This window comes from Erythrolamprus reginae, chromosome 1, assembly GCF_031021105.1.
Source record: "Erythrolamprus reginae isolate rEryReg1 chromosome 1, rEryReg1.hap1, whole genome shotgun sequence".
Lineage (NCBI taxonomy): Eukaryota > Metazoa > Chordata > Lepidosauria > Squamata > Dipsadidae > Erythrolamprus > Erythrolamprus reginae.
This window is the reverse complement of record NC_091950.1, coordinates 27,801,101-27,827,555: the sequence shown is the minus strand read 5'-3', so window position 1 is coordinate 27,827,555 and position 26,455 is coordinate 27,801,101. Positions and strand designations below refer to the sequence as shown.

General features: G+C 42.6%; 1 protein-coding gene across 4 annotated transcripts in view; it reads right to left on the bottom strand.

Annotated features, from left to right (window-relative positions):
• MAST3 (microtubule associated serine/threonine kinase 3) overlaps positions 1–26,455 on the bottom strand; it is a 130,580-nt gene that overhangs the window by 55,739 nt on the left and 48,386 nt on the right. For 2 of the 4 annotated variants that reach the window (XM_070748149.1, XM_070748131.1), the window contains exons 3-7: positions 8,896–8,981; positions 7,470–7,542; positions 5,453–5,473; positions 4,745–4,823; positions 2,344–2,504 (exon numbers count right to left, since the gene is read on the bottom strand). In XM_070748149.1, the coding sequence (XP_070604250.1) occupies positions 2,344–2,504; positions 4,745–4,823; positions 5,453–5,473; positions 7,470–7,542; positions 8,896–8,981 (420 nt within the window). Of the gene's footprint in view, positions 1–2,343; positions 2,505–4,744; positions 4,824–5,452; positions 5,474–7,469; positions 7,543–8,895; positions 8,982–20,656; positions 20,731–26,455 lie in introns of those variants that run through there. The other 2 variants (XM_070748157.1, XM_070748141.1) reach the window with 2 other exon arrangements.

The following is a 26,455-nucleotide window of genomic DNA, read 5'->3' as shown; positions in this document are numbered from 1 at the left end:
AGTTATGTCATGAATTGCCCAATTAGTGATTTATTGCTCAGTCTAGGAGAGGAAGGAAATAGACAGTGTCACGAAACATTTAAAAAAAAACCTCTTAGGAAGCAAGTGATGAAGAAGAGATTGTTCTCCTTCTTTGCTACATTGGAGCAGGAGAGGAAAAAGTGCACTTCAAGGCAGAGTCACCTTTTTTAAAAAAAAATCAGGATTAGAAAGTCCAGGTGCAAATTGGATGCCTTGTAAGGGATAAAATGTGTGAACATTTAAGGATGATGGATATGTTATCCCTGCATAAATTCCTTCCTATGCAATCCACTTAAGACACATAGCCCTCGACTTAAATCCGCAACAGAGTCCAGAATGTCCAGTGTAATAATAATAAAAACAGAGTTGGAAGGGACCTTGGAGATCTTCCAGTCCAACCCCCTGATTAGCAGGAAACCCTACACTATTTCAGACAAATGGCTCTCCAACACCTTCTTAAAAACTTTCAGTGTTGGAGCATTCACAGCTTCTGGAGGCAAGATGTTCCACTGATTAATTGTTCTAACTGTCAGGAAATTTCTCCTTAGTTCTAAGTTGCTTCTCTCCTTGTTTAGTTTCCACTCATTGCTTCTTGTTCTACACTCAGGTGCTTTGGAGAATAGGTTGACTCCTTCTTCTTTGTGGCAACCCCTGAGATATTGGAACACTGCTATCATGTCTCCCCTGGTCCTTCTTTTAATTAAACTAGCCATGCCCAGTTCCTGCAACCGTTCTTCGTGTGTTTTAGCCTCCAGTCCCCTACTCATCTTTGTCGATCTTCTCTGCACTTTTTCTAGAGTCTCAACATCCTTTTTGCATTGCAGCGACCAAAACTGAATGCAATATTCCAAGTGTGGCCCAAAAATTGCACAAAAGTTATGATGGTCATACGTTGAGGCATCCACGGCCCAATTTGATTGCCATTTTCTTTTGCTGCACTTGTAAAATAAAAACAGTAGCCGAAAAGCACAAAATGTTAGCAAAAGCCTTGATTGTGAAGACAGAGTCAATGCATACCTGTTGGCATTTTCTGCTGTAAAAAAGAACGTAAATCACGTCACGTGACTATGGAATGCTGAAGCCAGACAGTAGGTGAGATGATTGGCAAATGCAGACATGTCACCCTGGGTGAGTGCGTGTGTCTGACCGAAGCCATAATTTGCAGTTCTACTGCCACAGTAGAATAGCATTATGGGAACTGGGAGGGGTAATACTACTACTACTACTACTACTACTACTACTACTACTACTACTACTAATAATAATAATAATTTATTACACTTGTATGCTGCCCCTCTCCGCATGAAAGTTACTAGCCACCACAAATTCCTTTCTTACAGTCCAAGGTCATCCGTTGTTCTGCACCAGCGGATGTAAGGAGGAGGTCGGTGAAACCCCTGCACTCAGACTGGTCCTTGTAAGGAACTTGTGAGTGTGGAGATGTAGGATGAACCTTAACCTGGAAGGAAGTTAGTATCGAGATGGCAACGGAGTGACCAGCATGGCTCTGATAATAAATCAAACTTTTGGATGAGAGAATTGGACCAGGATCTGATTTATTTCTCGGATGCTATTTGGGGCACTGACAGTGTGCATGAGCTGCCACCGGAACTCTGGGATTTAGTCATAAGTACCTTTTGTACTTTTGCATTGCAACATTGAACAGTTGTCTAAGTCAGTGTTTCCCAACCTTGGCAACTTGAAGATATTTGGACTTCAATTCCCAGAATTCCCCAGCCAACAAATGCTGGCTGGGGAATTCTGGGAGTTGAAGTCCAGATATCTTCAAGCTGCTAAGGTTGGGAAACACTGGTCTAAGTGACCAGACATTAAGTGAGGACCACCTTCTCCTACTTTCATTAGAGGTGTCATTCTGAATCGTGTAAAATATTTATTAATATTGATTGTTTCTTCATTGCTTATTTGACCCCTATGACAATCATTCAGTGTTGTACCACATGATTCTTGACAAATCTGTATTTTCTTTTATGTACACTGAGAACATATGCACCAAGACAAATTCCTTGTGTGTCCAATCATACTTGGCCAATAAAATTCTATTCTATTCTATTCTACTTTATTCTATTCTACTCTACTTTATTCTATTCTACTCTATTCTACTCTACTTTATTCTATTCTACTCTACTCTATTCTACTCTATTCTACTCTACTTTATTCTATTCTACTCTACTCTATTCTACTCTACTTTATTCTATTCTACTCTATTATATTCTACTCTACTCTATTCTATTCTATTCTACTTTACTTTATTCTACTCTACTCTACTCTAAAGAAGAGATGCCCGTCCAAAGCCAAGAATACCTCAAGCTGCGGGACCGAGCACGAAAATATGGTGAGTGGCGCCCGTCTTCTCCTGGAACGCTTTCGGTGCTGCGGAAGTGCTTTGAAAGGAAGTGCAGTTCGTCAGGCGTAGGTTGGTAGGGCAGCTGGTGGAGACGCTCCTGAGAGGAGGAAGACGAAGACTGGGAAAAGAGAAGGAGAAAAAAAGATGACAGACCAACATGAGACAGGAGGCGAGCAACCCTTTGACACACACCATCATGGAATATTTTAATATCTGCAGAAGAGGCAGCTGGAAAAACTGAGGGGGGAGGAAATGTGGTGTTTAAGAAATAAAGTGAAGAAGCCACTTCCTGTCATAGGAAGATAAGTTGTTCCTATGTTAACTCTGGCAACTGTAAAGTTTACAGACATCTAAGTCTTGGTTTCTATTTGGGCCTCTTTATCTCGACCACCAGCAACTTCTAGGCCTCTCTCAATATCCTCTTAGTCTGGCAGTGTTGTTGTTTTTTTAAGCCACTGAGAGTTTAAGTTACAGGTTTGTTTTCCTATTACAATGACCAAGCTGCAGAACCAAATTTTCTTTGGAATTACATGTTTAGTCATATTTTTGATGCTGATAAGTGTCTGTCATTTGCACCTCTATAACCGTCTGGTTTGGTTCTGCCACCCAACAAGACCGACACAGACTTCAGAGGAGAATCAGAACTGCAGAAAAAACAATTGCTGCCAACCTGCCTTCCATTGAGGACCTGTACACTGTGTGAGTCAAAAAAGAGGGCGGTAAAAATATTTATAGACCTCTTACATCCTGGACACAAACTACTTCAACCCCTACCCTCAAAACAATGCTATAAGAGCACTGCACACCAGAACAACTAGATACAAGAACAGTTTTTCCCCGAACGCCATCACTCTGTTAAACAAATAATTCCTCAACATTGTCAATGTACTTATTAAGCCTGCACTATTATTAATCTTATCATCGTTTTCATCACTCATTTCCTGTATACTACATGAGTCAAAAAGAGACCATGGAAATATTTACGGACCCTATGTATCCTGGACATAAACCCCTACTCTTAAAGCTTCACTATAGAGCACTGCACACCAAGACAAGTAGATACAAGAACAGTTTTTCCCCGTACGCCATCACTCTGCTAAACAAACAATTTCCTCACCACTGTCAAACTATTCACTAAGGCTGCATTACTATTACTATTTCTTATCATTCCTATCACCCATCTCCTCCCACTTATGACTGTAACTTGTTGCTTGTATCCTTACGATTTATATTAATATTGATTGCTTCCTTATTTGTTTGTTTGTTTGTTTGTTTACTCTATGTCTATGCCGCCCTTCTCCTGAGACTCAGGGCGGCTTACAGCAAATTAAATTGCTTATTTGTACCCTATGACAATCATTAAGTGTTGTACCTCACGATTCTTAACAAATGTATCTTTTTTCTTTTATGTACACTGAGAGCATATGTACCAAATACAAATTCCTTGTGTGTCCAATCACACTTGGCCAATAAAGAATTCTATTCTATTCTATTTTATTCTATTCTACTCCTCCCACTAATGACTATATGGCCATAACTTTGCTGCTTTATATTGACTGGTATCCTAATATGATTTAATTGCTTATTTGTACCCTACGACAATCATTAAGTGTTGTACCTCATGATTCTTGACAAATGTATCTTTTTTCTTTTATGTACACTGAGAGCATATGTACCAAAGACAAATTCCTTGTGTGTCCAATCACACTTGGCCAATAAAGAATTCTATTCTATTCTATTCTATTCTATTCTATTCTATTCTACTCCTCCCACTAATGACTATATGACCATAACTTTGCTGCTTTATATTGACTGGTATCCTAATATGATTTAATTGCTTATTTGTACCCGGACTATCATTAAGTGTTGTATCTTATGATTCTTGATGAACATATCTTTTCTTTTATGTACACGGAAAATATGTGCACCAAGACAAATTCCTTTTATGTCCAATCACACTTGGCCAATACAACTCCTATTCTATTCTATTCTATTCTGATAAGTTGATACATTTCTTCTACTTGAGACAGTTAGTGAAAGCAGAAATAAAAACAATTCAACAGCACCAACCTAAACTATTCCAATAAGTAGGTTAACTCCCACCTTAGGAAAGTTGGCATGAAATGAATATTTCCAAGAGAACAAGATGGAAAACAGGTTATTGCTCAGTGCTGTTCACTCCATCTCCAGAGAAGGGTCTGTCTTAAAGGACTTCACCCTTTCTTAGTCTCCCGCTTTCTATATCAACTACAGTGATCATTCTTCGATTTCCTAGAGTACAAAAAATATGAATCTTGACTCACTTTAGCACAGATTCTGCTTATAAGTACGATGCCAGATTTACTTCGCACTACTTACTGAAACGGTGGAGCTGGGGGTGTTGGTCCCATAGCCGGATGAGGGCAATGACGCGAGTGACCACCTTCGGCCATCAGCCCTGCAGAAACAGAGGTAGATGTTACAACATCAAGTCTTGGAAAAACAAAGGATTGATATTTAAAGCCAACAAGCGCACTGTCAAGCTGATGCAAACAATGGGGAAAGGGTAACATGACTGTTTAAATATCATCTATGACAGAAGTTGCCAACACCTGAGCTTTTTTTTGATCAATGCAAAATACCTATTCTCAACAGAACTTTCAACAGTAGCAACATATTGCAATCAAGAGAATTAAAATTAAAGCTTTATTTTGTTCGGCATTTAGAGGAAATCAATGAAGTTTCATTTTCTTTTTATTTACTCTATAAGCTCTATAATCGGCAATTTCCAAGCCTGAAAAAAAAATCATCTTCCTTTAACTTGGGGCAATGGATTGTATTTAAATATATATTTAATTAGTGGAGAGCCAAACTGTCTGTCCTGGGTGCTGGTTTTCTCATGGGTCATGATTCAGTATGACGTTTTTGCCCACAAAAAAAAAGTAGTGGTCATCTTTTATTTTTCATTACCACTTCTGTTTACAAGGCCACTCTGTAACGAAGTATTTATAGCACAGTCCCTAACAAAACAGAACAACTCAGTAGATTTAAGAATCCTACATGATTTCTTCTTGTTGTTAAAGTTACCTGTCAGTTCGAGGAACATGGCTTTTTCCGAAGCATCATTGAAGGAGAAGTAGAGAGGCAAAAGGAAACAAGGAAAGAAAAGGGTTGGGGAGGATACACAATTAGGAATCACAGGAAAATGCCTTCCCCAGACCTGCAGGGATTTTTCTAACCTCCCCCCAAAAACTAAAATGAGAAATAGTTATAGAGTACAGTAATACCTTGTCTTACGAACTTAATTGGTTCCAGAAGTAGGTTTGTAAGGTGAAAAGTTCATAAGATGAAACATTGTTTCCCATAGGAAACAATGTAAAAGCGATTAATGCGTGCAAAAAGAAAAAAAAATTGCAAAATGGCGCTCTGCTGGGTGCCGCCGCCCGGCTGTCACCTTTTAAAACAGCCAGGGGGCTTCTCAGCGTTCTCCCGAACCCGAACCCGAACTTTTCAGGTTCGGGTTCGGGAGGCCACCAAGAAGTGCCCGGCTGTAACCTTCTGAAACAGCAGGGCGCTTCTCGGTGGCCTCCGGAACCCGAACTTCCGGGTTCGGCATTCGGGAGAATGCCGAGAAGCCCCCCGGCTGTTTCAGAAGGTGACAGCTGGACGGCGGCGCTTCTCGGCGGCCTCCCGAACCCGAAAAGTTCGGGTTTGGGAGAACGCCGAGAAGCCCCCCGGCTGTTTTAAAAGGTGACAGCTGGGCGGCGGCGCCCAGCAGAGTGCCATTTTGCGATCTGCGGTGGGTTCGTAAGCCGAAAAAAGTTCGTAAGAAGAGGCAAAAAATTTCTGAACCCTGGGTTCGTATCACGAGGTATCACTGTATATACTTTACAAAATTTATTTTTTTTAAATGCAAAAATTGATTGGCAAGCAAAATAATGGAAGATCTAACAGCTTGCTGTTGTTACTCTTGGGTGGGGGGAATAATTTAATTCATACAACTCCCTGCTTTTTTTCCCCCCAATTCCCAGTTCAGAAATGAACTTGGGAAGGAATAAAAATCCCAACAGAAGTTAGAAAGTAGCTGAAAAAGAACTGATCGCGTAGAAGTCAGCTATGATATTTTCTATAATAGAGAAATCTATTCTGCACATGATTAGGGATATTTCACAATATCCCTAATGCACAAAGAATTAGGACCATCTGTAAGGTTGTGGCATAGATACGCAAGAATCTGGTCAACCAAAGTTCAACATTAAATTGGCACCAGATAAGGATCAACAGAATTCAGGAGAGGTTGAACTTGGGAGAACTTATGGGAACACAAAGACTCTAAGCTTATGATGCACTTAACTCCACCCCCAGCTCTGCCTGCTCTTCTTTTACATGATGTTTTCATTTTGATAATTGTGATTCAAGGCAAACTCTGTCATGAGAGGCAAGTCTTTTTCTCTGGACACTCAGAATGCAATAATGTTTGGCAAAGAAAACCTGTGGTTGATAAACTAGAAAGGGCTGCCATTTTTTTCTCCCTGAGCTTCTTTACTCACTTTGCTGTTATGTTTTGGTTTGACAAAAGTATCTTTATTACCTGGGAACCATCTTCACAAAACACTTTTTCTGAAAATTCATTATATGCCTTTAAGGAACAAAAACTTGCTGAGGCTTAACAAAACTAGAGGAGATTATCCTGCACAAATAGCTGCTTTGAATTCCACAATGGAAAAAAGAAGGGAGATAGATTTCCACTTCTAGGCAAAAATGGAGATTTCCAAGGTGTTTATATAACAACAGCCGCTCTGAGTCCGCTTTGGAATGACCGGCATATAAATGCAATAAATAAATACAAACATAAAAATCAGGAGTGAGTAAGTAAAATAACTCACTTTCCCAATTTGTGAAGCCCTAGTATTTCATTGGTAGGATCTCTACTACTTTTTCCCACTTTGCCAAACTTTGAAGTGGAATTCTTTCTTTAAGCCTAGATTCACTTCCTTCCATCTTTCTACTTCCCTAGTCGCAATCAGCCTCTTTGGTCCCTTACGGCAGACTCCCTTGATTCTTTCCACTAGATGTGACCACCTGAAAAGTTGTGACCTCTTACCTGCGAGCAAATGGAAAACTGGCAGAGGCACCAGTGGAGAAGTTGCGAGGACTATCAACTGGACTGCTACTGGCTGCAGAAACAAAAAGAGAGTGGAGGAGATTGGACAGGGGCAGGACAAAAGAAAACAATGGACTTTTATTAAAGATTCAAAGGGTAGAAAAGAAACCAAGAGATCTTGAACACCATTCAGAAATGTAAACTTGGATAGGAATGTCTTGGTAGGGGTATCTGTCCCCTGTTCCTCCAAGAAAGCAGCTTTCCTAATTTGGCATACTCTTACCTGGTTTTTTTTTAATATAATTTTTTAAATTGTTTTTCCATACCTTGCAGAGATTCAAATTCACATACCTCAAATTAGAATACAATACAATATAATATCAAATGCCAAATTCTTAATCCAAATTTCCTAATTATTTATCCAATTTATGCTGGTACATATCATTCATCCTGTGCTATCTCCTTTTCAAATCCTATCATCCGGATTTCAGATATTCTCCTCCGCCCTGATTTGAATTCAAAGTGCCTTTAGCTATCTCAATTTCTCGTGGCTGTTTGCTGTTTATCTACAAAAATTGTGCCACCATGCTACAATCCATTTACTATATTCTTAAACTCATTCTTACATTTTATCATAACTGCCCTTAACAAAAGAAATTTCCAAATTTACTTCTCTTTATATCCCAGGAAGGAAAGAAAAGATAACTACTGTAATGCTCTCTACATGGGGCTACCTTTGAAAAGTGTTCGGAAACTTCAGATCGTGCAGAATGCAGCTGCGAGAGCAATCATGGGCTTTCCCAAAAATGCCCATGTAACACCAACACGCCGCAGTCTGCATTGGTTGCCGATCAGTTTCCGGTCACAATTCAAAGTGTTGGTCATCACCTATAAAGCCCTTCATGGCACCGGACCAGGGTATCTACGAGACCGCCTTCTACCGCACGAATCCCAGTGACCGGTTAGGTCCAACAGAGTGGGCCTTCTCCGGTTCCCGTCAACAAAACAATGTTGTTTGGCGGGGCCCAGAGAAGAGCCTTCACTGTGGCGGCCCCGGCCCTCTGGAACCAACTCCCCCCGGAAATTAGAATTGCCCCCACCCTCCTCGCCCTTCGTAAGCTCCTTAAAACCCACCTTTGTTGCCAGCATGGTGGAACTGAGATATTCTTTCCCCCTAGGCCTTTACAATTCATGCATGGTATGTTTGTGTATATGGATGTTTGGTTTTACAATAAGGGTTTTTAGTTGTTTTAGTATTGGATTTACATGCTGTTTTTTATTACTATTGTTAGCCGCCCCGAGTCTACGGAGAGGGGCGGCATACAAATCCAATAAATAAATAAATAACCATTCATATCAAATCTTAATCTAATTATAACAATATCAATATACATAGGAGGAAGAATCTAATTTGGGATACTCTTACCTGTTGGCACAGAGAGGGGCGACAAAGGACGTGAGAGGGTGGGTGAAGGAGTTCCAACCACTAGGCTCTTCCTGTTGCTTCGGCAGCTGCAAAAGCAGAACGTGATATTATGCCAGGGACAAGGTTTCATGGGCAGCAAGTATCGCCCAGAATATTATGGGTGTTAATGATATATTCTTAACTATCAAGGCTAATGGAAAATGGAATGAAAGTTTAAATGGATACTGGCTGGGGAATTTTGGGGAGTTGAAATCCACACATCTTAAAGTTGCTGAGGTTGAAAAACAAAGATCCAAAGCCCAAGGTCATAATGAATGAAAGACAGGAAAATTAATGAAACACTTCAAAGCAACAGCCACTTTTTTTCAGTCAATTCAATAAACAGTTATGATCCTGGCACCAGAGTGAGAGTAAATCTCTTTTCCATTTGTTGAAAGAAAATTAAATGGGAAGTGTGTAGACACGGGCCATTGCCTAGAACATGGGTAGGCAAAGTTGGCTCTTCTCTAACATGTGGACTTCAACTCCCAGAACTCCTGAGCTGGCACGATTGGCTCAGGAATTCTGGGAGTTGAAGTCCACAAATCATAGAAGAGCCAACTTTGCCTACCCCTGGCTTAGAACAGGGGTTGAAACTCAAGGCCCGTGGGCTGGATCTGGCCCACAGGGTGCTTAGATCTGGCATGCGGGGCAATAATAATAATAATAATAATAATAATAATAATAATAATAATAATAATAATAATTTATTAGATTTGTATGCCGCCCCTCTCCGAAGGATTAGCCCATGATGCCTCTGCTAGCAAAAACAGAGCCACAGATTCTGTTTTTGGCCACAATGGCCTCCTGCAACCCTCTGCCAGCGAAAATGGAGCACGGGGGAGCCTTGTGTGGCTACAGGAGGCCGTTATGGCAGAAAATGGGACCCAGGGGAGTGATGCACACCCCAAGCTCTGTTTCCGCTGGTAGAGGGCTGCAGGAGGCCGTTGTGGCTGAAAATGGAATTTGGGAGCCTGTTTTCCCTGACAGAGCACTACGGCCACCAAAGGCAACCCCCTTTGACACAAGTGATGTCACCCCGGCCACGCTCACTCTGGCCCTCCAAGGTCAAACACAACCCTGATACGGCCATCAATGAAATAGAGTTTGACACCCTTGGCTCAAACCAGTGGCCGACGTCACCTCTGCCTCCAAGACTTAAACATCAGCCAAAAGCATTGCCTTGGGAATGGAATGGAAAGTCACAGTCATAAGCATCAGCCACTGAACTTGAGAAAGGAAGTGATTCACCGTTGCCCTAAGCACAATTCACAATGACCCGGGATCCTTTTTTCATGGCGGCTTGGCAAGATCAGGGAATAAGGAAAGCGGGAGTGTCCAGCCAGGAGGAAACAGACAGCACACAACAGGGCAGAGGCAATTTGCTGATCTAGATCAGCAAGTGGACATTAGCTGGCCATCAGGAGAGAGGTAAAAAAAGCTGTCATTGGAAATTTTGGTCTAGGTTGACCAGTTATGCAGGTCTCTCCAAAGAGAAGTTCAGCTGTCCACTTTTGGAAAACAAATGAGAACATTCTTGTCATTAGATACTGAACAAGTTCTGTAAGTGGACGACAAATGCAGGTAGCATTTGACTTACAACAGTTCATTTAGTGACCGATCAAAGTTACCAAGGCACTAAAAAGTGACTTTTGATCATTTTTCATAGTTACAACTTTTGTAGTATCCCTATGATCATGTGATCAAAATTCAGATGCTTGGCAATTGATTCATACTTATGACATTGCTGTCTCTCAAGGTCAAGTGATCACCTTTTGCAAACTTTTGACAAGCAAAGTCAATGGAAAGTTAAGATTCACTTAATAACTGAGTTACTAACTTATCAACTGCGGTGATTTACTTAACAACTGTGGCAAGAAAGGTCTTAAAATGGGACAAAGCTCACTTAACAAATATCTCATTTAACGACAGAAATTTTGGGCTCAGTTCTGGTCATAAGCTGAGGACTCCAGGATCAGATTACTTACAAGTCTGTCTCAGCTGGACATGGAATTTTTTTTTTTAAAAAAAAAGCAGAGATGAGGCGATCAAACCATGCACAAGGTAAAAAAAAGGGGGAGATCTTTAACTGTGCAGTTGTGGCCACCATCTTGACTTTTTATTTTATTCCTAAAATACCCCTGAAGTCCATGCAACTTAAAGAAGCCAGGTTGGAAAAATACTGGCTTAGCTATTTTTATTTTAAATAATTGTAAACCACCCCCAAAATAAATAAATAAACAAATAAACAAACAAACAAACAAACCAGCTATCATGTAAAGTCTATGGAGAGGGGCGGCATACAAATCAAATCAAATCAAATCAAATCAATCAATCAATCAATCAATAATACATATACTGTATTAATAGGAGAAAAATACATGGGGATGAATCATACCATTGTTATAATGATTTTAATCACACAGGGGCCAATCCCATTACACAGGTCTACCAAAAATATTTTTTCCAATCATCACAATTGACCTGGTACTTTTCTGAATCATTTTTTTTGTTCTGACTTTTAAAATGTATATAGTTTTTCTGTAGCAGGTATAGTTTCCACAGAGCAGCATCATTATTATAAGTTAAAGGAAATCTACTGGCAACATTAAGAAAACAGTACAATACAATAACATAATAACAAAAATGCTTCTATATCAGAAACTTTATGTGATAGAGCAAAACTAAGTATATTTTTGGAATCAGCACATCAAACTCCATAAAACAGACATTTTACCTTTGCTCATGATTTCTTTGTGCTGTCCAGTGTTATTGCTAGTTAATTGGAGGATTGGTAAATAAAGTCTAGTTTGTTTCTGGCCAACTATGGCCCATTTCTTTAGAAGGGAACCAATATTTTCACAGTCTTGACCCAAGCACACTATGTCATTCAGCCATGTTTAGGTCTTTCGCATATACACAAACATTACACTACACACAGTACGCATATTATTCATCAGTCTCTGTTTATGAAATTAACTTCCCACTTTTGAATCCCGATTACAGTAAAAGAGTGACAGAGTGCATGCCGAGAGGAGATAAGATTTCCCCAAGTTAGACCTAGCTATAAGAGAAAACACTCCTTAAACTTTGCCCAACCTCCTGCCCTTTGAGGCTACATTTTAAATTTTTATTTATCAGAGTTTGAAACAATCCAACTCCTTGACAGAGAGATGCTGTATAGCAGTGTTTCCCAACCTTGGCCACTTGAAGATATCTGGACTTCAACTCCCAGAATTCCCCAGCCAGCATTTGCTGGCTGGGGAATTCTGGGAGTTGAAGTCCAGATATCTCCAAGTGGCCAAGGTTGTGAAACACTGCTGTATAGCCCTGATGGCAAACCTTTTTTGGTTCGTGCCCCAAAAGGGAGGGGGCACCAATATTGGGTTCCCCACTTGGATGGGGGAGACGGCATTCCGGTAGTGAAAATGGAGCTGCGCGCACTCGTCAGAGTGAGATTTGGCTTCTGCGCAGGCAGAGGAAGCAAAATCTTGTGGCACAAGATTTTGGTGAAAATTGGAAGCAAAAAAAAAAATCGCCAAAATCTCACACACCCACACGTCTTCTTGCAAGATTGCACAGAAACCAAATCTCGCTCCGACACACATGCGTGTCCAGTCCACTGGTCACCTGGAGCTGTGCGTGCATCCACACCAGTAGCAGAACCAAGTTGCAATCCCTGATTGGGGGTGATGTGGGGGGAGTTACATACATGCCTAAACCCATAATTCCATGGCCATTGCAATAATTCAAAGGGGAGATAGTCCAAACAGGAGATACGTGGAGGATAATGAGAGTTATAATTGAAAATACAAAACATGCTAGAAAAAAATGAACTGGATTTTAAAAGCTCTGAGTTTAATTCTCATCGATAGAAGATAATATTTTTGTCTGTGCAGTTCTTGACGCTCTCCGAACTTGGTTGTTTTTAATTCTCATCCTTTCCCATGTTTTAAAAAGGCTGGTAAAAGCATCTTTCTGCCTGAATTGCTAGAGCTGTTGCTAATCAGACCAGATTATACTAGTCTACGCACACCAAGAGAGCTTCCGGCCTGCCTGCACTCCAACACTGCATTTGTCATCCCCTCCACCAATTTGATAGACGTGGGCTTTTTCTGCACAAACCCCTTTCATTAGCTCCGTTAAGGGTGACTTAAAATGCCGAGGGCCCTAAGCAGCTGCATTCCACAGCTGCAAAGCAATTTTAGGGAGTAAAAAAAGGCCACCCTTTCTGTGCCACTCAAGGTCAGTCCAGAGAAAAAGCACACATGGAAACCTTGAAGGAATCACTTATTATTATTATTATTATTATTATTATTATTATTAATTAGATTTATATGCCGCAAATTGCCACTGGGCCCTGGAAAATGCCCACATTCAAACTCTGCCCCCTGTGAAATGTAGATACAACTAAACCGGTTACATAACAGGAACAGGGAGATCTCGCAGAGACGATTACAGATAGAAAGATTATCTGATGACGTTTTAGGTGGGAAGAATGTTCTCAGATACAACAAGCGAGTTGAAGCCGAGAGGGAAGATTAAGGAAGGAATCGAGGTTTGCTTGATAAAAGAGTGCTTAGTGGCCTCCCCTCCCCAAAAACTGAAGTTTTCTGCCCAAAAGCACATTTCGACAACAGGAAGTGGTGATTTTCGCCCTCCGCACATTGCAATTTCTTTAATCACAAAGACATAATTCCAGACAGGATGGTTTATTAAAGATGCAACAGGCAAAAAAAGGGATTTAATGAATTCTGCTTCCACGGAGGTGGCAGGCAGAAGAAGAAAAGAGAGCTAGTGTCCACTGAAAAAGGATATGAACAATTGGGGGGGCGCGCGCAAATAAAACGTGCATTGCTGAAGCAATTAAGTACTAAATAAAAGTACCGTCTTTGTGAAATCCCCTTGAAGAAATATAAAAGCATTTACACCTTTTTCTTTGTTTTGTTTAACAAAAGACATGTGATGCATGGAATTTATTTACTTATTTATTTTGTCAAGTACGTATTGGTGGTTCTGTATAAAGAGATATAATAATATTTATATACATGATACTAGTAACAGAGAAACATTAGGACAGAAGACGGAAGGCACGCTGGTGCACTTATGCACGCCCCTTACTGACCTCTTAGGAATCGGGTGAGGTCAAGAGTGGATAGTCTAAAGGTAAAGATTTGGGGGTTAGGTGATGATACTACAGAATCTGGTAGTGAGTTCCATGCAACTACTCGGTTACTCAAGTCGTATTTCCTGCAGTCGAGTTTGGAGCGGTTTACTTTAAGTGTGTACCTGTTGTGTGCTCGTGTGTTGTTGTGGTTGAAGCTGAAGTAGTTGTTAACAGGAAGGACGTTGGAGCAGATGATTTTATGGGCTTTGCTTAGGTCATGTTTAAGGTGACGAAGGTCTAAGCTTTCTAAACCTAGGATTGTAAGTCTAGTTCTGCAGGGTATTCTTGTTGCGAGGGGAGGGCTCTTCTAGTAAAGTATCTCTGGACGTTTTGTAGTGTGTTTATGTCCAAAATGCGGTGTGGGTTCCAGACAGATGAGTTGTATTCAAGGATTGGTCTGGTTTTATTTCCATTTGCCACGTAGACCCTGACATTTGCCCATTGCAGTAGGACATTGTGGAGGTTGCAAAATGGTCGTGTTAAGCCACTCAGTTTTTGCAGTGGTCGTTGAGTGGATCCAGTTGCTTGTAAGACGAATGCAGCTGTCGTTAAGTAAACCCATTGCAGCAAAGTAACTTCCAATCTCCCGCAAAACCGTCATATAATTCAGTCATGTGACCATGTGAACCTGCAAACAGCCATAAATGTGGCCATGTTGCGGAACACCCATAATGTGGTCACACAACCGACTGTTGAAACTTCAGAACTGGATTATAACTCCTTTTTTCAGGTACGCGGTAACTTCCAATGGTTGCTGAGCAACCAATCATAAGTCAAGGACTACCTTGACCTTAAAGTATAATACTTTAGGACTGACAGACAAGCAAGAGACAGCACAACATTCATTCATGGAATTCACTGCCATGGAAAGCAATTACTCTATATAGATAGTTTTTGAAAGGGTACATTAAATCGCAGAACCCCTGTATTATTTAAAAGCACTCTATCCCTGAGTTTTAGCAACTAGGATGCTACTGTAGAAGACCTGGTTCCTTTTTCTCCACTTTTTGGGACTATTCTAAGAGGCAGACAAGAAGGACATTGAAAAGAACAGAATCTTTCAAAGCTCAAACCCATGCAGGCTTAGAATTCTTGCAAAAACTTAAGACAAATAGTATTCACATAAATTGTGGTCCTAAAAGCTATGAAAGTACAGTGGCACCTCTACTTACGAACTTAATTCATTCCGTGACCAGGTTCTTAAGTAGAAAAGTTTGTAAGAAGAAGCAATTTTTCCCATAGGAATCAATGTAAAAACAAATAATGCGGGCAATTGGGGAAACCACCGGGAGGGTGGAGGCCCTGTTTCCTCACGAGATTTCTAGAGAGGCCCCACAGAGGCTTCTCCCCGCCTTTTCCGGGCCTGTTTCCTCCCAGGAGATTACTAGAGAGACCCCACAGAGGCTTCTCCCCGCCTTGTCTGGCCCTGTTTTCTCCCAGGAGATTCCTAGAGAGGCCCCACGGAGGCTTCAACCCGCCTTTTCCGGGCCTGTTTCCTCCCAGGAGATTACTAGAGAGACCCCACGGAGGCTTCTCCCTGCCTTTTCTTGCCCTGTTTTCTCCCAGGAGATTCCTAGAGAGGCCCCACGGAGGCTTCTCCCCACCTTTTCTGGCCCTGTTTCCTCCCAGGAGATTCCTAGAGCGGCCCCACGGAGGCTTCTCCCTGCCTTTTCTGGCCCTGTTTCCTCCCAGGAGATTCCTAGAGAGGCCCCACGGAGGCTTCTCCCCGCCTTTTCTGGCCCTGTTTCCTCCCAGGAGATTCCTAGAGCGGCCCCACGGAGGCTTCTCCCCGCCTTTTCTGGCCCTGTTTCCTCCCAGGAGATTCCTAGAGAGGCCCCACGGAGGCTTCTCCCTGCCTTTTCTGGCCCTGTTTCCTCCCAGGAGATTCCTAGAGAGGCCCCACGGAGGCTTCTCCCCGCCTTTTCTGGCCCTGTTTCCTCCCAGGAGATTCCTAGAGAGGCCCCACGGAGGCTTCTCCCTGTCTTTTCCGGTTACAGTTTCGGAGGCTCAGGCTTGCAAGTGGAAAATGGTTCTTGAGAAGAGGCAAAAATATCTTGAAAAGTTTGTAAGTAGAGGCGTTCGTAGGTAGAGGCTCCACTGTACCAGGTTCAGTAGAACTATTAAAATGAGTTCTCTAAGGTAGGTCTGGCTAGAAGGTCTCTCCTGGAGGCATCCAGATGGATCTGGCATGTTGACAGTGTTGGAAATAGTCGTATCTTGTGCACACAGAGTCCAACCTCATAACTTAGATTGTGTTTATTTATTTAATAGGCTTAAACGGCTGCCCATTCTGGCAGCTCACAGTAGCAATAAAAAAAAAACCAATAAAAGGAATAAAAGCAAAACCCTGGCACTTCACCTACCCTTCTCTAATGCGTCCAACGAAACCATCACCAAGCTCCAACTTCACTCTGTCCCAATGCTTGGAAAGGCTCAGCTCTTTAGGTCCTTCCAGAAGGTTAAAATAGCAATAGCAATAAATGCAATTCAAAGTGTTGGTTATGACCTATAAAGCCCTACATGGCTTCAGACCATATTATTTACGGGACCATCTCCTGCCCGATGCATCCCAGTGGCCGGTCAGGTCCCACATAGTCGGCCTTCTACAGGTCCCGTCAACCAGGCAATGCCATTTGGCGGGGTCTAGGGGAAGAGCCTCCTCTGTGGTGGCCCCAGCCCTCTGGAATCAACTCCCTCCAGAGATTTGCACTGCCCCTACCCTCCTGGCTTTCCGCAAGAGTAGCCTCACCTGTGCCAACAAGGTTGGGGTTGTTAAGATCAATATCCAGCCAAGGCTGATGAATGAATCTACGATTGATTGGAAGAAACTGATTGAAATGTGAATGACTGCTTTTTATGCAATTAGGTTTTTAGTATGTTTTAGATTGATTGCTTTACACTATGTAATTTATTCTTCTTGTGAGCTGCCCTGAGTCTGCAGAATACGGCGGCATAGAAATCAAATAATAATAATAATAATAATAATAATAATAATAATAATAATAATAATAATTCTGCCAGCGTGTTTCAACCACCCGTAATTACAGGGTAATTAGTTCAGGAAGACACACATCACATGATAAAAGGAAAACCCAAAAGTTTTTATAAACAGAAAAACAGAAACAGCTCCCTTTTTAAATGTCAAAGGGATTTTCTGGTACACATAAGGCACAGGTGAAATGCAATCCAATTGCTCACTGGGAAATTGAGTCCAATTCTAAAGTCCAGAGAGTCCACACACAATCTTGAAACACAAGCACAAAAACCACGATCTTGACGAAACAATGAATCAGATAAACTGCCATGAGGCTAAAACACCAGGCTGCACTTTTATCTGTAGCACTAATTACAGCAGCCCCACTCAACCACAGGTGGCCTCATTTTCTCTTGCAATAATCCTTCAGTTGTTGTCTCCTATGCATCACTCTACGCATGCGTGGATGTGTCATTAATTCTTGTTCAGAATCTAGGGATGAGACAGATGATTGATCTCCTCCTGCGCTGTCTGCCAAACTCCCCTCTTCCCTGTCACTCACGCTTCCTTGGTCAGAGGAGGCTTCGTCGGCAGATTCCATCGGGAGCAAAACAGGCCTGCGGCATGTGGATGTTTCCCCCACATCCACCTGCACATTCCTTGGGGAAGGAGTTGGGCCAGAGCTAACCACAACAAATAATAACAACAACAACAACAACATCAACAACTTATCTCTCTAAGCGGTTTACAGAATCAGCCTATTGAGCCCAACAAACTGGGTCCTCATTTTACCCACCTCAGAAGGATGAAAGGCTGAGTCAACCTTGAGCCAGTGGTGAGGTTTGAACTGCTGAACTACAGCTTGCAATAAGTTGGAGTAGCCTGCGGTGCTGCACTCTAACCACTGTGCCACTTGCCACTCCAAGGACAAGAACTGCTATGGAAGAGGCTGGCTTCCTAGGTTCTGCTAGACGGCAACATTTAAGGGGGGGGGGGGGGAGAATCCAGAATGCACCTATAATTTTCAATCTGGTTTGATAGGCACAGAGGGGGAAAGGCAGTTTCAAAGATGATATTTGGGGTCTTTAAAATATTTTTAAACAGTAATTTAGATTTGTTGTAAATTGTTTCCACTTTGTTGTGAGCCGCCCCGAGTCTGCGGAGAGGGGAGGCACACAAATCTAAATAATAAATAAATAAATAAATAAATAAATAAAATAAATTTTATCCCATGCCATGTCAGGATTTAAAGCGGGTAACCAGCACCCTGAAGCCGATGTAGTTCACAAACAGCAGTGCAATATGGGGAATGCAAGGAGCACTGTGTGCTATGCCACACTCTAGTCCCAATTCACTCGTGCCTGTCAATCATTGGAGAGCAGGTCGCGAAGGCAGCGCGAGGCCCCGCCCACCCACCCGAATGCCGCCACTTGGGTTCTTTTACCATCTGCACATGCACATAATGCTTTGTGCATGCGCAGAGAGTAAAGGAACCCAAATGGCACTTCCATTTGCGACCGGCTCTACGACAATCGACAGGCACAAGCAAACCCCTGAAACTATTTAGAATTTCAAGAGCAGCCCTATCTAAGGTTTACTGTAGTAGTCTAGACCAGTGTTTCCCAACCTTGGCAACTTGAAGATGTTTGGACTTCAACTCCCAGAATTCCCCAGCCAGCGAATGCTGGCTGGGGAATTCTGGGAGTTGAAGTCCAAATATCTTCAAGTTGCCAAGGTTGGGAAAAACTGGTCTAGACAGGAAGTGATCAAGACATGATTGATCGTGAACAAGGCCTCTTGGTCAAGGAATAAATGTAACTGGCTTGCAAGATAGTTGCAAAATCGGCTCCCTGGGCATGGCTACCTCCTGCTCCTAGAGCAGAACTTGCAAGCTCAGGACAGCACTCAGATTGTGCACCAGTACAAGGCGGAATGGAATGGAATAGAATTTTATTGGCCAACTGTGATTGCACACACAAGGGATTTGTCTTTGGTGCATGCTCTCAGTACAGTATACATAAAGAAAAGATACATTTGTCAAGAATCATGAGGTACAACACTTAATGATTGTCATAGGGCACAAATAAGCAAGTCCGAGATAAAACATCATTAAATAAGAACATAAGAAGAGCCCTGCTGAATCAGGCCAAAGCCCATCGAGTCCAGCATTCTGTGTCACACAGTGGCCCACCAATTGTCCATGGGGATCTTGAGCAGAAAGAGAAGGCAAAACCCTCCCTTTCCCTTGACCCCCAACAAGTGGTACTCAAGGGAATCCTGCCTGCCTCAACCAACATAGAGGCGGCACATGGACATCCGTTTCAATAACTACCAATACTTGGCATCCATGAATCTGTCTAATCCTGCCTTGAAGCTATCCAGGCTGAAAGCTGTCATGACCTCTTCTGGAAGTGAATTCCATAAACCAACGACCCTCTGGGTGAAGAAATATTTCCCTTGATTTGTCCTCACTTTCTTACCTATGAGCTTTAGGGTGGGCCCCTTCGTCCTAGTATTGTGTGATAGAGAAAAGATTTTTTCTCTATCCACCTTTTCTATCCCATGCATGATTTTATACACTTCGGTCAAGTGTATCAAGTCTTGAGAGAGGACTAAAAACCCAAGAGGTTGGTTGAATCAGAGCTGATTCCTCCCTATCCAGATCCTCATAATCTCTAGGAACTGGGTCAACATCACAACAGCATCACCTGCTTGGTCAAGGTTGGAGACAATTGAGTATACGGAGCATACTGACCATATCACACCCTGTACTGTTAAATGGCTTCACCCAGCAGTTTCTCCTAGATGTTAAAGAGAAGCAGCAAGAGATGGGAACCCGAGACACCTCACACTGCAGGGACTTCTCACCCCCCTCCCCATAACCAGTGACAGGCATGGAGAAAGGAGAGAAACCAATGCAAGACTAGTCCAGAAGGATACCCTGGGGGGGGGGGGGGCGGACACGGAGCCAAAGATCCAGGAAGGGCAGGTCAAAGCTCAGTCAGAACTGGGAACAAGAGGCAGATTGCCGGATTTTCATCCTAAATCCCTCGGTTCCTTTCCCCGCCTGATATCCAAATGAGATCAAAGTGACCTCAAACGGCCCGGCCTGGGACCAACCATTCATCGCCGAGGCCCGCTTGCATCGCAGCCGCTGAATATGGGCTGCAGCTCATGTCCTAATCTGGATATCCCCGGCGGCGGCAGCAGCAGCAACAAAAGATGCGGGGCGGGGGATGGGAGAAAGAGAAGTTCCTCTCCTGGTCAATCCTCCCGCGAAGCAGAAAAGTGGCGCGGGGCGCAGCCGCGGCAACCCTTTAAAAAAAAAAAAAAAGAGCGGCGCGGATCGGAAAGATAACCGGAGCCTTTCCCCAAACCACCGAGGCTTAATTTGCTGCTCCCCGAAATCAAACGCCCCGGCTCCGCAAACGCAAAGTCTGGTTACTTCCCTCTCCAGAGACCGTTCTGATGCGTAATTACGCACAGAAAGCAAAAGCTTTGCTGGAGATTGGGGTGGGTGGGGAGGGACACCAAGGCTATTGTTACGCGCGCTTCTCCCCTTCCCTTTATCTCTCCCCTACCTCTTGGAGCGCCGGAAGAAAGTGTCCGCCAAAGTTTCCCAGCAACTCAGATCGGACATCGCGCCCCGGTCAACTTCACGCCCGCTCCATGGGAAATGAACCGGCCAGCGGCCCACCGGTTGCTCTTTGCCGCCGCTGCCGGCGCCGTCTCCGAGGTCCGCCCGTCTTGCAACCGGGGCGGGACTCTGCAGCGCCCCCTTTCGAGCTTTGCAAAGCTCCTTTCTTCTTCTTCTTTCGGGTGGCCCCCTCTCTCCCGGCAGCGGGGAAGAATGCACGGGGGCGCTTTCCAAAAAAACCGTTCGATTTGAAAGAAAGGGTTAAGTTGGGACTCGCATCCGTGGAAAAAGCACGGGGCTCCTTGGGTCGAGGGGAGGAGGCCCCTGCAACGCTTTCCTTTTGGTACTAGGGCCTCCTTCTCGTGTATGAGAACTAGAAACTTGTAATTTCCATTGTGTAGCTTCCATTATGAATTTAATTAGTCCTCATAGAATAGAATAGAATTTTATTGGCCAAGTGTGATTGGACACGCAAGGAATTTGTCTTGGTGCAGATGCTCCAAGAAAAGATACATTTGTCAAGAATCATGTGGTACAACACTTAATGATTGTCATAGAGCAATGAAGAAACACTCAATATTAATAAAAATCTTAGGTTACAAGCAACAAGTTACAGTCATACAGTCCTAAGTGGGAGGAAAAGGATAGGAATGATGAGAAAAACTAGTAGAATAGAAGTAATAATAATTTATAATAATAATAATTTATTAGATTTGTATGCCGCCCCTCTCCGTAGATTCGGGGCATGCAGATTTAGAAAAAAGTCTGTTTAGTAGACTGATGGCGTTCGGGAAAAAACTGTTCTTGTGTCTAGCTGTCTTGGTGTGCAACATTTTGAGGGTAGGAGTTGAAGCAGTTTATGTCCAGGATGTGCAGAGGGGTGGCATATAAATCCAATAATAATGATGGTGATGGTGATGATGATGTCTTATTAGGCTATTAACCGGTGAGTTCTGGCCAACTCCACACAAGGCTGGAATGTGGATGGCCTCAAATCCTCTAGCATGCTTTGCAGCTAAACTCAATTTTAAATCCAACAGTCCCTGGGCACTGAAACACAAAAAGTGCCCTGTCTGATCAGCCTTGGGCCTCCAGCATTTGGGGTCACCTAAAGGCCAGCCAGCTGTAACAGCCCCTCTCCCACTGTTGCTCCCTGACAGTTGGTATCCAAAGAATGCAGCTTGCCAAGAAGCAGCTATCAAAGCTAATGGCCATTTAGACCACCCTGTTGGGTTAATTTGTCTAGTCGAGTCATTTAAACTGATACGTTTTGGCAGTATGGCAGAGGGCTCAAGAGTTTAATTCTGTTTTGTGCAAAGAAACAGATCCCCTTAAGAGTCCAAAATCTATCAATTCAATTGAGTGGATAATCTTCATATTATGCAATGTAGGCAAAAAAAAAAGAGTTTAATTAATCCCATATTAATCCAGAGCGTGTGTAATTTAATCTCTGTCTCCTGTTACCTATGATCCAAACTGGAAACATTGCAAGCATTGTATATTTATTTATTTATTTATTTATTTATTTATTTATTTATTTATTGATTGATTGATTGATTGATTGATTGATTGATTGATTGGATTTGTATGCTGCCCCTCTCCGGAGACTCGGGGCGGCTAACAACAACAATAAAACAGTGTACAATAGTAATCTAATACTAAAAATGATTAAAAACCCATTAATATAAAAACCAAGCATACATACATACATACCATGCATAGAACTGTAAAGGCCTAGGGGGAAAGAGGATCTCAATTCCCCCATGCCTGACGGCAGAGGTGGGTTTTAAGTAGCTTATATACTTTCCGCGAAGTAGAGATGCAGAAGTAAATACACTATTTTTGGCTATGAACAGTAACACAAGCCTTCCCTTAACTCTTTAAACCCCTAAATTGCAATTTTCCATTCCCTTAGCAACCATTCAGATTATTACTCAACATGTTTATTTATTAAAGTTTATTAAAAAAGTATGTATTAAAGGCAGACAAAAGTTTGGCGGTGACATATGACGTCATCGGGTGGGAAAAACTGTGGTATAGGGAAAAAACCCGTAAAGTATTTTTTAATTAATATTTTTTAAAAACCTGGTATAGTCTTTCCGCGAAGTTCGAACCCGCGAAAATCAGGGAACACTGTACTGTACACATATTTTTCCTTTAAGAGAGTTGCTGTAGCCCTTTGCTCATTTTGAACAGGTTTGAACAGGTCTGACCATCTCATCAGTACTGCGAGCTTTAGTATCCTGAAACATCATCTCCTATTTAAGATAGCCCTGAAGAAATTTGACTCAACAATTGGGGGGGGGCCTTTAGACCCTCAATATGGGAAATGTAGGTCCCACCCCCAATATTCTTGCAGAAGTAGACACGGTTAGATTAAGTGGTGGCAGTATCAGGTTTATCAATCAGGTTTTTTATTTACACATGGCTGAAATGTGGCTGGTTCTAAATTCCATACCAAACTTAACGTCTGACAAAACAGACTATCGATACAGACATGGATTAATTTACAGAATAGGGGAGAATAGCAACATCGTCTTTCTTACATAAACCCATTAGATATGCTAATCCGAAATTCTTTTTATTGCACCGACTGGCTGGAAAGCCCAAAAGCCTTCCTTTATTATTTGTCACAGAGGCTACTAGGATATTCCAATGATTCATCCTTGCTAACAGCCACAAATAGACACCTCTTTTCTTGTTTATGAATCCAACTCCTTTTAAAGCTATTTAAGCCAACACTGTGATCACATCATGTGGCCGATAAGGTCCCACAGAGTTGGCCTTCTCCGGGTCCCGTTGACCAAACAATGTCGCTTGGCGGGCCCCAGGGGAAGAGCCTTCTCTGTGGTGGACCCGGCTCTCTGGAATCAACTCCCCCCAGAGATTAGAACGGCCCCCACCCTCCTTGTCTTTTGCAAATTACTCAAGACCCACCTATATCGCCAGGCATATGCGGAGAGGGGCGGCATACAAATCCAATAAATAATAGTAATAATAATAATAATAATAATAACAACAACTAAGAAACCTCCACCAGGCTTTTATATTTTGTTTGGTATGTATGTGTTGTATGGTTTTAATTGTTGGGGTTTTATATATCTTTTTCTTTTAATATTAGGTTTGTTCTACTGTTATACTGTATTGCCTTTTATTATTGTTGTGAGCCGCCCCGAGTCTTCGGAGAGGGGCAGCATACAAATCTAATATATTATTATTATTATTATTATTATTATTATTATTATTATTATTATTATTATTATTATTATTATGTGCTTGTAATTGCAAATTGTGTACAGTTACGTTGTGTCTGACCTCATTCCGCTGTCAATCCAAGACTAAAAATGACTAATAAAACACTGAAGAAAAACGGAAACCAAATAACGGATAGTAAACTCATTGTCAGTTGAGTTTTCCTCAACTTATGACTGGTCACTTAAGGAACATTCAATGTTGCAATGCCCCCCCCCCCCCAAAAAAAAACCTTGCTTGCAACCCAGTTCCAGAATTCCTACAACTGCACACACCCCTGTAGTCACATGATCACATTTTGGGGGCATGGCAACTTACCTTTACACCCTGATGTAGCATTTCGCAGTCAAGTAATTGTGATTCACAACACTTTTTTTTTGCCAATTTCTATCTTTTTTGCTTGGTTTAGGAATACAGTGGTACCTCTACTTACGAACTTAATTTGTTCCATGACCAGGTTCTTAAGTAGAAACGTTTGTAAGAAGAAGCAATTTTTCCCATAGGAATCAATGTAAAAGCAAATAATGCGTGCAATTGGGGAAACCATAGAGAGAGTGGAGGCCCTGTTTCCTCCCAGGAGATTCCTAGAGAGGTCCCACAGAGGCTTCTCCCCACCTTTTCCGGGCCTGTTTCCTCCTAGGAGATTCCTAGAGGGGCCCCACAGAGGCTTCTTCCTGCCTTTTCTCGCCCTGTTTCCTCCCAGGAAATCTCTAGGGCGGCCCCACAGAGGCTTCTCCCTGCCTTTTCCAGTTACAGTTTCGGAGGCTCGGGTTTGTAAGTGGAAAATGGTTCTTGAGAAGAGGCAACAGCCACCAAACAGGCAAAGCTTTAACGCTCTCAGCCTGAGGGTCAGCAGCCAAGGGCAATGCACACAGTGGCAGAGGGTCAAAAGAGATAGCAAAGCAGTTAGCCGGAAGCGGGCGAGGGCCGTCTCTCCAGAGCAGCAGCTGAGCTGGGGACGACAATGCACAGCGCACACCCACCGATATCCTCCCTGCAGGAAATCATGTGTCACCCAGTGGACTTCCTCTTGCTCTCTCTCTGTCTTGTTCATGGCAGTGAGGTTGCCTTTAGAACAACAGCATCACACAGTCTGCAGCCCAGGCAGCTGCTACCCTCTTCCTAGCTGGTTGGTTTGACACAAAAATGATACTCTACCAAACTGGAATTGAACCATCTCCTTCTTTTTGTAAAATGCCAGTCTTCATTTTCTGGCCAAGGCTGAAGAAACCTCCCCAGCAGTCTCAGGAGAGTTTTCAGCAAGTTCTATTTGGATTAATTTCCTTAGTGACTAGATTGGTGGATTTGGGGGCCAAGAACAAGCTGGCTCTTAAATTTCTTTTGTATGAAAATGTCGACACTCCACGCTGAGATAAGCCCAAAGAAGAAATCAAAGGAAGTGGATTTCCGTAATCTCCTAAACTACTAATATAAATCTTTTCCCCCCATGTCTTCCTTTTTGGATCTAATTCTATTTATATGATACTTATAGTTAATGTGATTTTACATAGTTTATATATATATATATATAACTGCCACTAGACATGGATTCGGAAGACACTTTGAAACAGCCCAGCAATTTAGAGCTGGAAGATACCTCGGAGGTCATCTAGTCCAACCCCGTGTTGCAGCAGGAAACCTTACATTGCCTGGATTATTTTGAAAGCTTTCTGGAAGCTAAAAATGCCCTCCCAGGGCCTCTGTGTGAGACAAAAATCAAATGCACATTGGAGCTGAGGTAGATTACATTAGATTAGATTTATTGGATTTATATGCCGCCCCTCTCCGTAGACTCGGGGCGGCTCACAACAATGGTAAACAATACATAGTAACAAACCTAACATTTATCAATCTAAATTACAGTTTTAGGTTAAAAAATCCAAAAGAAACCCCAATATATAAAAAACAAGCACACAGTCGAATCATACACAGAAACTACATGGGCAAGGGGGAGATGTTTCAATTCCCCCATGCCTGATGGCAGAGGTGGGTTTTAAGGAGTTTCCGAAAGGCAAGGAGGGTGGGGGCAATCCTAATCTCTGGGAGGAGCTGGTTCCAGAGGGTTGGAGCCACCACAGAGAAGGCTCTTCCCCTAGGTCCCGCCAGACGACATTGTTTAGTCCAGTGTTTCCCAACCTTTTTTGAGCTGCGGCACATTATTCATATTTTCAAAATCCTAGGGAACATTGAACGGGGTGGGGGTGGGGGGGTGGGCGGCTAAAGAAAAGTTTGGACAAAAAAAAATCTCTCCCTCCCTTTCGCTCTATTTCTCCCTCCCTCATTCTCTTCCTTCCCTTCTTTCTCTCTCTCCATCCCTCTTTCTTTCTTTCTTCCTCTTTTTTGCTCTCTCTCCCTCCTTCCCTCCCTCTATGTCTTTCTCTCTCCCTTGCTCTCTCTCTCTCTCTGTCTCTCTTGCTATCTCTTTCTTGCTTTTTTCTCTCTTTCTTGCTCTCTCTCTCTCTTTCACTGCCTCTTGCTATATGTCTCTTTC